Source organism: Manis javanica, chromosome 16 (genome assembly GCF_040802235.1).
Source record: "Manis javanica isolate MJ-LG chromosome 16, MJ_LKY, whole genome shotgun sequence".
Classification (NCBI taxonomy): domain Eukaryota; kingdom Metazoa; phylum Chordata; class Mammalia; order Pholidota; family Manidae; genus Manis; species Manis javanica.
The window spans coordinates 38493671-38508806 of NC_133171.1; the positions used below are offsets into that span (position 1 = coordinate 38493671).

The 15136-nt window shown below is 39.1% G+C and overlaps 1 protein-coding gene across 10 annotated transcripts in view; it reads left to right on the forward strand.

Annotated features, from left to right (window-relative positions):
* PKHD1 (PKHD1 ciliary IPT domain containing fibrocystin/polyductin) overlaps nt 1-15136 on the forward strand; it is a 421695-nt gene that overhangs the window by 213100 nt on the left and 193459 nt on the right. For 9 of the 10 annotated variants that reach the window (XR_012125992.1, XM_073224035.1, XM_073224036.1 and 6 more), the window contains 2 exons: nt 5253-5318; nt 11607-11735. The exons of the other annotated variant lie outside the window; for it this stretch is intronic. Coding sequence is in view for 8 of the 9 variants with exons in the window: in XM_073224035.1 (XP_073080136.1) it covers nt 5253-5318; nt 11607-11735 (195 nt within the window). In the remaining variant the exon portion in view is untranslated. The remainder of the gene's footprint in view (nt 1-5252; nt 5319-11606; nt 11736-15136) is intronic. 10 annotated transcript variants of the gene reach the window in all.

The window sequence follows — 15136 nt, forward strand, 5'->3', positions numbered from 1 at the left end:
AGTTGGGGATGTGAAAAGGGCTTTTGCTTCTTGACTATAAGCCACTTTTCCAAAAGAAAAAGGGAAAGAAGAAAGGGGGAAAAGGGAAGAAAAGAGAAGGAAGGATAACTTAGAAGTTAGAATGAAATACTTTTTCTAGAAATCACTCAGATTAAGGAGCTAATTCTTAATAATGCTGGTGACTAGCCTCAATTGACCCAGGGCCTCGGTGGTATGGCTAGTATTCAATCCCAGCTTTTCTGACTCTTGGTTCAGTACCATTTCTATATATTAGTGTCTTTGTTTTTTGTTGTTTTTTAATCCAAGCTTGTATCTCTGCCCTTGTAAACCAGTTCTTCTCCCTTGTACTCATAGGAAAAACCTATACTTATTAACTCTCTGTTTCCTAAACTTTGGATATTTGATTTCCAATGTGTCACATCCTTACGCCTCCTGTACTATTATTTGCTTCACATTTTTCTTACATCAATTCCCACATTGTCCTACTTTTAAAGCTGTACCTCTTCTTCAGCACTAATACCCATAAAAGTGTAGGTTTAATGACCTAGTTGCTTTTTCTAGAATATATTAATATTCATAGTTATTAAAATAAAACATTTTTGCCACTAAAATCATCACCTCACATTTTTGGGGAATATAATGCGGTCTGTAATTTTCTGGTATGAAATTGATGAGAAGTAAAGAGCATGAACACTAGGCTCTCTTTCTTATTTGAGTCTCTGTCTTCACTTGCTCAGGACACCTACTCCTGAGAACCAACCCCATGTTTGAGAATGCAGTAGGGAGAGGTTGTAAAATTCCTCAGTTTAGCATTTTATAAATGTACCTCATGGGCAAACAGATGGAATGCTTGTTACTAGGCCCCTCCCTAGAAGTTCTGGTTCTGTTGATCTTCCCAGGGCCCAGAGGATCATAAATGCCCTGTGCAAGTGTGGCAGATGTGGCTCTGAGTCAGAATAACAATTGTTATTGTTCTCTGAGTTAATTAAGAAGGTTTCACTGAGCTAACTCTCAGGACCATGGTTAAAGTAGATACATCTGCTGGTGTCTTCATCAAGTTCTTTTACACTTAAGAAAGATCACACCCTTCCATGATTGACTGTTGCTACACGCACACACATACATATATATATATACATATAGGCGATCACAGGATTTTCATATAATGTTTCTATGAAAGTCTTTAAAAGATCCTGAGTTATAAGGGGCACGGTACCTCTCTGGCTGTCTCTGTGAGGCTGGAATCAGTCAGCAGCATGGTCCTGTGACTTGGATTTAGCTGCCAGGGACCTAGTGACAAGCCTTCTCTGTGGCTAAATGAAAGAGCTAGTTTCTGGGGAGAAACGTAAAGTCCATGGAACAGGTAAGGCGAAACAGGGCATAAGCATGCAGGTGTGTGAGACAGATCCAGGGGCAGTGGGAGAGGTGGAGCACGGGGCAAACTAAACTGAAAATGTAGGGAGAGAACCAAATCCAGCAGCTGAGCCAGAGTCTGGGTCCAGGGTGGACAGAGACGGAGAGAAGATGTGAGTCAGGATGAAAAAGGGATGAAATCTGCAGGCAAGATTGCTGCTGCTGTCTCATGTTCTCATCACGTAGAGTCGATGGCTGGCTCATGCTGGACTGATGTGGCCTGAATGAGAGGTCCTAATATATGCATCAAACTCAGTGGCAAAGTGACAATGGGAATAGAGACAATGAAGATGGTAGTATCATATCTGGCTGACTAACTCTCTTTCCTCTCTTCCAAGTACATTTCTCTCTTTCTCCTAGATGCTTGTTTACAGCAAGCTCAGATCACATAGCACTCGTCAGAGTAATTTGGCTATTACTGACTCAAAGCCTTCTTTTCTTTTTGAGGACCAACCAGATATTCTCACAATCTGGGAAGGATCAACTGCAGTGAGGCTCCATGGGTAAACAAAGTAGATTAACCATTCTTATATTACAAATACCAAACCAGAAATCATAAGCATTGAGAAAACATATGTACAATATCACAGCTTGCATAAGGCTTTTAAACTCTTCCCAAGTCAATACTTTTATTCTCAAATGATTTTCGTTCCTCTTTGTATTTATCCAAATTGGAAATGACACTTAACATTTACACAGTCTTTTAAGAGTCAAAGCACTCAGCGCCCTTCAGCAGATCTGGTTAAGTTGCTTACAACTCTCAATGCTATGGCTCATCATGATTAGGCACAGCTGTAAAGAGAGTAAAAACATATTTCTGGGGTTTTGTTAACTGGCTCCCAGAATAGTGAGCATGTCCTAATAACAGTATAGGTAATCACTAGCATTTATTGCTCATGATGTGCCAAGCAGTGTGCTAAGCATGTTGCACAGACTATCTCATCTTTTCTTCCCAGTAACCCTATGAGGTAGGATCATTTCCACTTTCAGATAAAGGAAGTGGGGTTCAGAGAGGGCAAAGAGCTTGCCAATTGCCCACATCCAGGAATTGGATAGCCTGGGGTGCAAACTCAGCCCTCACATGCTTCCCCACCGTTCTCTATGGCCCCACTCGCAAGGCAGAGAAATGGTATTTAGGGAGACAAAGCCCTCTGGCCCATGCTCACCTGCTGGGAAGCAGCCCGCAGAGGGGCACGTGTAAGTGGTGGTGAAGGAAATCAGACTTTTAACCTTTCCTTTCATTAACTGTTCTCCATTTCTTTGGGTACCGAAATGCTTCTCTTCTCAGACTGAGTAGTATTTGAACACTTGCTTTACCAAAGGGAGAGAGAGCTTTTCAATATCTGTTTTAGTTTTGGTGTCTGTTTTTTAAAAGAGGTTTCTCAGGAGGCAGGAAACAGTTGTGCATGCGGGAACCAGAGGGTAAACAAAACAGTGGCCACTCAGGTCAGGAGCCACCAGTGCCGATGTTCAGACATGACAGCGCCCTGGGCCCGGAAGCCTTGGTTTCCTAACAGCAGGGCCCGGGTGAGCGGCTCAGTGGATGAAAGGGCATATGGAACAGCATCTAATGGCAGTCGGATATGTCGAAGGGTAGCCTCTGCGGCCTTAGGGTTAATCACCACAATGATAACTACAATATCTGGTATTTATGGTATCTTTTTCACCCAGGGGGTTTTGGATATATTGATTATTTTTCCCTCCACTACAAATTTCCTCATCTGGGAAAAAAAATAGGTGTTTGTATTTTTCCCTCCCCCTGCCATTCCTCTAAAAAGCATAAATTATACCTATTTTGGGTTGAATTAGTCATTATACAACAGAGGCTTCAAAAAAGACTTTTAAATGTGTAACTTTACTTTTGTACTTTCCTTACCTCGGTGGCTCTGTCTTAAGGAAGAGGACCCAGATGTGCTGAAATCTACAACTGCTTGGAAACTTCCCAGGACGACTATTTATAAAATCTGTAAATGAACTGATTTCCCCTTCCAAATGGTTCCTGGGATTTTTTTCTAATTTACCTTTCTTATATTATATTAGTTTGATTATATTAGAATATTTATTTCTTTCCTCTTGCAGAAGGGTGTTCTATTGTTATAGCCTTTTGCATGTTTGAAGAGGTCACATTGTCCATTTTCTCTTACTTTTCTCTCTAATTAAGCCTGACATTTTTTACTATTTGCCTTTTGGTTCCTTTAAGAAGGTTATTTCCTGCTTTTGTTTGTTTAATTTGTTGGAATGGTCAGTTAAGTACAGGGTGTCCTGAGTAGACCACTATAAACTTAGGATTTCCAGATTGGCCCATGAAAATTAAACATCTGCATGTCCAACAATTTCTGGTGTCTTAAGGTGCATGAGAAAAGTAGCTCCCTCAAAGATTTACAGACAGAGCTAATGATTAGAGAGACCCTAAATTCATGTAGTTGATGTTCAATAAATGTTTACTAAATTGGGAGTGAGAGGGATACATATCACAGTATTTTGGAAGTGATTTTCAGCTTTAGAAAATGCATCAGCATGAGCACGAGTGGCTGAGTTAGATATTATAGGGAAAAAAGGGATGAGCTGCTGTGCGGCAGCTTTATTATTATCACTGTCATTATTTTAAGATAGAAAAGTGGTTGAAATATGCAATAGGATAAAGAAACAATGTAAGTGAACTGTTGGAAGTGGTGATAAAGTAGAACATGTAAAGAACATGCTGGTCATTGTACTAAGTCTCAATATGTGTACGATGTAAGGAGAAAGCCACAGACTCCTGATTTTTTCATAATGGGAAATGTCTTAATAAGAATAATGATGGAAATAAGACTAGGAGAATATGAGGGGGTCTCATTATGGATCCCTTTCAGGATTCTTTTCTTCGTGAGGTTCTGAAGCTTGTGCTTTGGAATTAGAAAAAAACCATGCTCAGTCCCCTCCACCCTGTGATGAAAGAAAGGGTTCAGGGCTCTATGAAAGGCAAATGGAGATCATGGATTCGGCCACCGCCTACAGGCTGCAGCCTTCAGCAGCACTGGCCCCTCCAGGGGTGGGAGGTGCTGGCTTGAATGGCATCTGATAAGGCAGAAAGGTAATTAACCAATAAGAGACAAGGTGTTACTGAAAAGCGGAGTTTGCGCACCTGATTACTAATCAATCAGGCGTGAGAGCACCTTGTAGATGCATTCCCTATTTAATTATAGCAGCCTCTCTTGGCAAAGGAGCATATGTTCCCAGCTTAATCTACTGGTTTATACTGACATCAAATTGTCATTATCAGAAAGAATCAGGCCTTTTGATTATTTCCACTAATTTATTGAACACTTAAAATTAATGAACCCCAGGCCTTTTAAATGTGCTCAGTTGGTTTGGAAGATGGGAGGAGAAGGGGCGGGGGTGGGGGGGTGCGGTGGAGAAAAGCCTTCATTAAAAGGACAATTTGTCTGGATAAAGGTAAAGCAAATAAATACTTGTCATGGGTGACCTGAAAAACACATGAATTCTAAAAGCTGAGGCTTCAAAATCATGGACAGGAAATGGAATATAAAGGGGAATATGAGGCCTGCTCTGCTGACCAATATTGTCCTCTGAAGAACATAAGGCTGAAGTTTTTTTTTCTAATTATTTATGTGCCCATTCTCTTAGAGATCTCACTGTGATTAAGTTCAATCAAATAAAAGCAATCAAAATCAAATGTTGGAAATCAATTGTTAGACTAACATGGACTGCATATTTTTATTTTGAAAATCTGTTAGGTTGGGGGAAATTTAGCATAAAGATACCACTCTCATAAATGAGTATCTTTCATACTAAGATGATCTTTGTATCATGTCCAAGTTGCGGCATTTTGTGTTCAGTTTCAGGTGAAGGCCAAGTTCAGGTAATTCTACAGGTGAAGGAAGGTGTGCCCCCAACTACTTCCGGTAAGTATTAGCCCATCAAATAGAAGTGCCCGGTATGGTAGAGTGTCCTCCAATAATAATTCTACAAATTCCTCCCATTGTGTTGTTTATAAAAATGCAGGTATCAGCCCTAATGCTTTTGTACCTAACAAAGCTCTATTGTGTCTCTACCACAGCTAGAATATATGTCTGCATGTCATAGAAGATATAAGAAGGGTGTACTTCAAAACACTGGAAAGTAAGAATTAAGACATGTAAATAAGCACATTTCATAAATCATGGACCATATGTGCATGCAGGAGTCCAGATCTGCAGATGGGCCATTAGGCCTCTACCAAATGGAAAGAAAAATTCAGGGTATCTCAAAACTTTAATTGTTCCCAGCAATCTCAGGAAACAGGGTAAACAAACCCTCCCCAAAAGTCAGATGGTTTTCGGAAATCTTTCTAACTCATAAAAGCCAAATTCTCAAAGACTAAATGACTCACGAGCACCTTCTAATGTCTTTCATTATTTGTTTTTGTTTATCCTGAAGTCAGTCTAACTATCCATTTGCAGCAGGGATAAATCTTTTCAAAGGCTGAGTTTTCCTTTGATTTCCAGTGGCATTGTTGTGTTATGTGGGAGCAGAGCCATGCTAATCAAAAAATGATCTGACGCCTCCATTTAAATTAATAAAGAAATGAGGTAAATGTCCTGGACTCTAACTGTAAACTGGAAGTACTGATAGTCACTACTCTATGCTCTCTGGACTAGGAAGAACGTAATTCTTTGTTTTGGTAATTGTTCCTGAGCTACCACAGTATTTTGTTCTTTCAGTCCCCTGTCCTCTCGTTCTCTTTTCCTTTAGGCAGCTCAAATGCTGTTTATCCTAAGACTCTTAATTTGTGTTATAGGAAGATACAATAATAAGCAGCGGTCTTTGACTTCATAGGATCTTTTCGTCACCTAATGATGTCAATCAAATGCCCAACTAACTAATCAATGAAAAACTTTCCTTTAAATAACGGTTGCCAAGCAAAAGTTTCTTACAATTCTTTCCTCTCTGAAAGTTCTGGGTTCAAAGTCCCCAAGAAGATACTTGACTGGTTGGGTCAGGCCCATTTTGTAGAGACATACCTCTTGGGTGAGCTCTCACGCTAGGCTCCCTCCGAGGATGCTGGACCCTCTGTGGGTGGCCGTATCTGGCTCAACCAGCTGTAGTAGGGCGCCGTGCCACTCAGCACTGTACAAAACTCAGTATGAAGAGTTTTGTGTTAAGTACCCTTTGGAAGGACACTGTGGGTGGCCAGGATTTCTGCAGGGGTCAGTTTGACTGAGAGATGCTACGTGTGGCCTGTCAATTACAACACGCTCAATAAATGGAAAGCCAGTGTTTCGTAGGGCTGTACAATTTTTAAAAGGGAAGGAACCTCACAGGCTATCCTGCCCAACTACCTCGTTTTACAAAAAAGAGCAAGGAAGCCTAGAGTTTAAACAGTTAGTCCTGTTAGTAGTCAGTAGTGAAGCCTAAATCAGGACTCAGGATTCCCAATATAGGGCAGTGTTCTTTCTGCTATACCGTGTGAGCGTTAACTTGTTAAAATTACCTTTTTTGGCATATATTAATTTATGACTTAGATTAAAATCAATTATATGTAGATGATCTTCCTAACCTATAGTGTTTGGGACAGAAAATAATCCTAAAACACAGGGAGTTACATTATCATTAGTACATTAGTACTAATACTGTTATCATGTATGTATCTTACCATTCATCAGAAAGAAATTTCAAATATTAATGTGCTTCCAAAGCATTACCTGATATCTATGGTGTGCGGTTATATATTATAATGTCAAAATTGAAATATAGGTGTGTATTTTGCTTAATTTCACAGGAGCTCTGTGAAAAGCAGTAAAATTATTACAATAACAAAAATTCTTTGACAGAAGAAGACTGGAATAGTTAAGGGACTTCTATCTATATGTTAACTCATTCAGAGATTCAGTTTGAGTATGAAAAGCAGATGAAACATTTTGGGTTAAGTCGTTCTGCTGCAGAAAGTCCTCTAGTTCACTTGATTAATTGAGGGCTTATTCTGTGAACAAGCTTGTGCTGGTCCCTGGGGAACACAGTGGACAAAACACTCTAGAAACAGCAGAAATTAGGGTATACATGGGCCAGTGCTGAGGAGAGGCAGAAGAAGCAGTGGTGATGTAAGCTGTTATGTGGATGTTCAGTGGGTTCAGGTTGAGAATTAATGCTAAGTTGGTACAAGATGGTACCCAGGCTTCGGAATCCCCCAATGCAGGTCATTCATGCTCTTTCCATACTGAGGCTATTGGTTTCTACCCAGTGTACACAGTGCTTTATAAAATATGGGAAAGGGAAGGATGGGAGAAGCTACCCACATTGGGGAAAGATAAAAATATCTCTGAAGAGTTTTATCTTAACTATTTTTTCTTTTCAGTGAGGGCTAATTGAATATACTGCCCATAGTCATAAGAGAACATTTAGATGATAAGATATTCTCTTCCTAAATTTGCTCTTTCCTCACAGATCCAAGTTTACTTCCTTTCTTCTGGTCTCTGAGAATCTGTTAGCCCTTCTCCTGTTTGAAGTCAGCCCATCCCTTCTAGCATCTTCTGAACTTTGTGCCATTAGTGAAGGACTGTCTTGTGAGTTAATCTCTCCTTAGTAACTGGCTCCTTCTGTTCAGTGCCTCTCAATTAAAAGTAAAACAAAAAAAAAATTCATGGATACTGCATTCTCCTCTAGTTGGTATCTGTCTTACAAATTTCTCAGAAGATTGGCCATCTCTTCATGCAGAGCCATAAAAAGCCATAAAAAGCTCAATACATCATCAAGGTGGAGAGAGCATATTTGACTCAGATATCAAGTCACAGACCAGCTCAAATTATGGCTGTTTCTGAATGACAGGTGAGGCTTTATCACAAAGATTGGTCCTGATCAAAATTCATGGAGTGCATGTTCAAGATAAGTCCAATTTATCTAAAGATTGGGAAAGCAGATCAAAGGCTGAAGGTTTCAAATCTTCGAGCTGTCTATCCATTCCCCAGTGAACTTTTTGGGTGATCTGACCCAGTGTCTTCCCTTCTCACTTCCAGTGCATTCCTCAGTCCGCTGTAATCCACAGTGGATTCCACCTCAGCTACTCCCTGGGACCACTCACCCTGGTCACCTGTCCTCTGGTTGCCAAATTCAATTCCCTCTGTTATCAGAAACTGCTATTAACAAAATCACTTCTGCCCTCTGGACATCCTCTATCTCTTAGGCTTCCAAGACATTCCTTTCTTCTGGTTCTTCATGTATGTCTCTGACTGCTTCCTCTTTAACTCTTGCAGGCTTCTTTTTCTCTCTCCAATTTCCATATTAACAGTGGTCATATAGAATCCTGACATTAACTATACAGAAATCTAATAACTCTGCCAGTGAGTGAGACATGCTTCCTTCTCCACTAAGTGTTCTTAAGATAGAATGGTATAGAATGATCAGATTTGTTCATAATTACATCCCTTAGACTATCTAAGATGTAGTTTGTTCAACTAAAGAGAGTTTTAGCCCTCTCCCATCAACAACAGTGAAGATGACGAAAGTGAAGAATTTGTTCCCAATATCTGTGAAATAAAATTGAAGTAAGTAAGGGTTTTTCAGGGTTGGCGTGGAGTTTTAAAGAACCTGGTCATAGCCCATTGGAAATATCACTGCAAATAAGGCATCAAGATGTCTCTTTCCGGCCATTTTGGTCCCAGTTAGCGGCCACTTCAACAAGGCCGCCACCCCATTCCTGCCAGAATATTTGGGGTATAGTATTGGAAAGGAGGCCAAATTGGGAGGAAACTCAGAGAAGTATTACTCTATAGAATTGGTGTTTACAAAATATTTAGAAGGCTCTTTCTGAGGGAGGCTTATTCCAAGACAATGCCCAGTCCCCATGGAATGCAGCATGTTTTGTGCTAATTAAATCTCCTTGACCACAATCTATTTACTTTAAGTTATCTCAGGGCTCTAATTAGACCATGACTCCTGGGGAGTTGTTTCCAGTTAGACAAAATGACTGGGTGCTTCCCATGGTTCTGACCTCAGGCATTTTCTCGCTTCATACCATAATCTTTTGGAGCTGTCACAACTATTCTCAAGAGTTTCCCATACAACCTCCAAGGGGAACACCAAAATCCACCTCTCTGACTCAGAGCTCTCGCCTATCCTTCAGATTCATATCCGTCCCCTGCTTGCTGTGTGTCTCCACCTGGAGGCCTCAAAGACACCCCAAACTCTCTATGACCCAAACTGAATTCATCGAGGTCTGTCTTCATGGACATCTCCATTCGTCACCATCTCCCTGGAAACTCAGAGGTCATCCTTGGCTGGTCCATCTTCGTTACCCTTCAAACTTTGACCTCTGATTATTTCTCCAGCCTCATCACTTGCCTCCTTCCAGCTCTGTGGCTTCGCATCACACTAAACTGCTATAGTTCCTCCGCTTGATCTCTTCTTTCTTACCATTGCTCATGATCATCCTTCTGTCTGGAGTGCAAACCCTCACCATGTATCCTCAACCTCCACCTTTACCTTTATAGCCACTAAGCCTTCAAAATCCAGCTCAGATACTTCTTCTCCAGGAAGCCTTCCCTGGAAAGGTCTCACTTCCTCCCTTTGTTAGGTACCATTGAAGAGCATACCTATCTGAGCTCTACCCTCCCAGTGTTTATTTATACAGCTTACACAACATTGTTAGCAACTTGGGGGCCAGAGCAATATTTTATTCCTTTTTGTATCCTTACTCTTAGAACAATTCTGATAGAGAACACACTCATTATTTATGCTTGTGGACTTAAGCAAATAATAGATGAGACCCACCTCTCCCACTCCCCATCATGTGAGTTCTAGAAACTCCCAGGAAATCTCCTGAGGCTGAGAAGGAAATATTTTTTATAGAAAGAATATATTTTCCCTAAAAGACTTGATTCCATTTATAGTTGAATTTGAACTTCTTAAGGTAATACTGAATAAAAGAAGATCTGTACTAAAGAAGAGCATGTAACCATCTGTGAATCTTTTCATCCTCTTTTGAGAAAATCTCTCTGCCCTTTTGACTCTGTACCAGGGATCACCTTCCAGAAAAGAACATGTGGGGATGGTTCAACACAGTGTTGTGCATGATGGATACAGGGTAGTCCCCACTGGAAATTATTAGATTTATGTTTCAGTTCCCTGATGAAGAAGTCAGTGGGATGATTGAAAAGAAAATACCATTTGATCATCAGTGCAGAGCCATCAATAAAAATGAGTTGGAACACATAAACTGTAGGTAAATTACTACAATGGGAGGTGTCTAGATTATTATTCTGCTGTTAAAATGCATTAAGAGCTGTGAGAAGATCAGAACTTTTGATTCAGTGAGTCCATGCTAACATCCTGTTTTAAGAAGAAATCAAGATTATTGGCAGTTTTTTGATAGAGATATTTAACACTGCATTATTAACAATTTAAAAAGAAGGTAGACATTTACGATTAGCACACATAATGTGGGGGGTGCACGGGGAAAGCGGTACAGCACAGAGAAGACAAGTATTGACTCTATAGCATCTTACTATGCTGATGGACAGTGACTGTAACGTGGTATGTGGTGGGGCTTGAAAATGGGGGGAGCCTAGTAACCACAATGTTGCTCATGTGACTGTATATTAATGATACCAAAATAGAAAAAAAAAAGAAAGTAGACAGAGCGTAAATACCAAACATTAGGGATTAAGTAAGGTATGGACTTTTTATATGATAGAATATTATGTAATCATTATAATTATGCTTACAAGGAGTTTTAATGATACTAGAAAATGCATATGAAAAACTGTTTAGTAAAATAAGAAGTGGATGTAAAACTGCATATATGATATTATGTCAATTACCTAAAAATGCTGAGAAATTCTAGAGAAAATACAAATAAAAGGTTAATGGCAGTTATCTCTAGGTGGTAAGATTATAGGCAATTATTGTTATTCTTTCTATATTTACATTTCCAAATATTGCATGATAAGCATATATAATATTTATAATAAGACAAAACGCAAATGTTTAATAACAAAAGTAGAATATATTTTCCCTAGATGTGGTGGTAATCAAAGGATTGAATAATTAGTTGCTTTATACCCGATAAATGATTTTTAGAAGGTTATAAAATATAAAAAGGCAGCTACTTTGGGAAGTGAAAATACTACCAGCATCCTACAATAAAGGGTAGATTTTGCAAGTTATCATAGTGAATCAGATTTCATAGTTATTCTTGCTATTTTCCTTTTATTTTCTAGCTTCTACCTCTGCACCTGAATCAGCTTTGAAATGGTCCCTCCCTGAAGCATGGGCGGGAGTTGAAGAGGGCTGGGGAGGACACAACTGTACCATTCCAGGTCCTGGGGATGATGTCCTTGTTTTACCCAGTGAGTCAAACAATTCATGAATTAAATAATCATTGACAGACGGAACCAGGCCAATCTAAATGGGGATTATTTGTCATTTAAATATATTGTACAATACAGAAAAAAATGTGGAAATAAGTGGGCATGTATGACTACAACCTTCTTTTTTGGGCTAATATAGTTGAATAATTTCATAATCCAGTGAAATCCCAAAAAACAGCTCACCCTGCCTTCATTAAAGGTGGAATAAATGGTCCCCATGCCTAAAAGAGAATAATTCACTAACTGAATATTATTTCTTATATGTCAGAGAACAGATTTGCAGAAAATTCTACTCTCTTGATGTTTGAAAGATACAGAGTGTATGAAAAGAAGCAATTTGCAAATTTATCTCTTGCCTTTGTGAATCTTTTAAATATAGAAATGTGGAAAACTATGAATAAGCCCTTCTGTTGCTATGACTTTTCAAAGATGCTAGAAAAGGAACAGATAAATGAAATAGAAAAATAAAAGCCTGTTTTATTTTTCTATTTATTTTCTATCTAGAACTCTCTTCCTGTATAGATATATATATATATAGAAGAAAGATGATTCCTGAGATAAACAGAAACACACACCCATATTTATTCTTCTTTCTTAAGAGAGAGTTCTTGAAACTCCCAGAAAAATCTCTCTAGCCTGGGAAGAAAATATCTTTCATAGAACAAGTGTAGTTTCCCTAAAAGACCTATGTTCACTAATGGTTTAATTTGAACTTCTTAAGATATTGGTGAATTTTTGGTAAGGCTTAAAATTCTTAAATTCTTAAAGTAGTTCTGAAGATTTGTACTGGAAGAAGAATATTTGGTCATCTGTGAAGTAATGATAATGACAGTATCAAACATTTGTTCACAACAACATGGTAGAAATTATTCCCCATATGTTAGCTTATTTATCCTCATAATAACTCTGTGATATAAGGAATATTATTATCCCCATTTTTGATAACAAAACTGAGGCCCAGAGCAATTAAGTAACTTGTCCAAATTCACACAGTTTGCAACTCAGCAGAATCAGGATTTTAATCCAGGTAGTCTGACTCCAAGTCCAAATTCTTAACCAAGCCACGTACATTCCTGTTCTAAAAGAACAAAGAGTAAATGAAAAGGGAGTATTTGTATTGGTTTATTTACAGTGAAAAATGGAGACAGAAGGGTCAAAACATACTGGGCATTGGTAGGGTGCCTGTGTAAGTGTGCATAGAGACGTGAAGGACCGGAGAGAGAGGGATCACCAACTTGAACTTGAACCATTATCATCTAACTTCCTGTCATCCACTTCTCTCAATGGAAGATGTAACTTTTGGAATAAATAAGCTCATGAGTCATTCCTGTATGGAAGGGAAAAATCTGTTCTGTCTCAGCTATCTCTGATGAATCTGGCCAATGGATTGGCCCTAGGCTGTGGTTTTTCCCACTAAGCAAGCTGTTTCCCCACCCAGTTCAGGAAACAAGTGAAGCTTTTGAAGGTTGCCAAGCTTTTATTATCCTTTGGGACCTTTATGCTGAACGAGGAGTAGTTCTTAGCTATCTTGCTTGGCACTGCAGTTGACTGTCACCGTGTGTCCTGGCTGCTGGGAGCCCCTGGTGTTCTCCAGCACCCTGAATTCCTTGGTTCATGATCAGCTTTGTAAGAGGAACCTGAATTCTTCACAAAGCTGCTCATAAACAGGACAAATTAGTGCTTTGGAAAAAATAGTGCTGGGGCAGGTACAGGTATCGTATGTGTAAAATCTCTTTTAATTGGTCCTTCAGTATTACTGTGAGAATCAGGGAAGTTAAGGTTTCTGAAACATGCAGTTATTGTCCATTATTTCTGGTTTGCAAATGGAAAGATTAGTGAGTGAAAACAAATATGTTATACATAATAAAATATTCCTGATGACTCTCTTCTCTTCTCAGATAAGCCCTCTTTTAACTCCAGTAAATTATCTTACAGTGGTCAGCATTTTACTCCACTGTGTTGTTCAGTTTTTGGTCTTAGTTGCTGCTCCGGTTTATTTTTCCCTTCTGATTTTTGTTAAAACCTGATAGCTTTACCTCTGATGCATGTTTGGGTTGAATGTACCTCCTCTTCTTACTTGTAGTTTCAAAGTCTAGAACTTTCCCTAGTTCTCCTGGTTTCTTTCATTCCCAGCATTCCTTGAATCAAGTATGTTTGTTTACCCACGTCTGGGGCAAAATAGACAGTAAGTATTGCTTGAATGAAGTGCACAATCTCAATGCTGCCACCTATAATTTAATGCCAGAAATAAATCTTTGGGTTTGACACATTACAAGTGCAAGATTTTATAGGTTTGTTAAAAATCACGTCTTCTCCTTTGAACAGATTACTAAGATTTTTATGATGGTGATAGTAGCATTAGTAATTTGAGTGCTTGGTGTGAACCATGTCCTGTGCCATGTATTCTACATGGATTTTCTCAATTCATTCTAATGATTACTTTATGAATGGATCTTTTTTGCTTCTTATGCTCCTTTTTATAAATGAGGAAAATGGGACACAGAGAGGTTAAATAACTTGCCCAAGTTTCATCCAGCTTGTAGGGGGCTAAGGCAGAAAATGAAACAGTCTGATTCCAGAGCCATAACTTTATGTTATATTATCTTTTAAAACTCTCTGCCTGCTCTGATTCATCTAAGACAGACTACATATCATACTGAATTTACATTTCTCTGCTTACATTTCTCTGTTTACACTATTCCCTTCACTTGGAATTAAAAGGGAAAAAAACCTTACCATTTATTGAGTACCTAGTATATGTCAAATACTCTACTTGAACAATTCAATCTTACCACATCTCTATTAGGTACATACATATGGGAAAACTGGAGAAACTTCCCACAGAGGTATCTGACATAACGAACCTCTAGTAAAAGCATTTGCTCTGCATCTGGCAGCAAATGTAGTTGTAGTTAAGTTAACACTCTTTCCCAACTCAGTTTAGCCAACATTTGCTCTTTGCTCACTGTGATCAAAGCTCTGTACCAGGTGCTCCGCATCTGGGGCTCCAAGGGCAAGTCAGACAGAGCCGTGATCTCAAAGAGCTAGTGATTTAGCTGGGTTAATAAAATGCATAATACATAATCATACAATGAATAGCTGTAATCAACAAAGGTTTTGAACGAAAGTGTCTCAGGTGAGCAGAAGAGAGATGGCTTCCTGGAGGAAGAGGTATTTAAAGTGGACCTTCCACATGGGGTAAGAATCTACGGGCAGTTATGAGACATGGGTGCATATAGAAGAGGTACATACATCAGGTGATGTTGGATGGGCCATTGACTAAGATAAACTTGGGTTCACACTTGGGTTCTGATGTTTACCAACTGAGTGACATTAGACATGTTACACAATTCTGACCTTCATCTGTAACATGAGGGCTA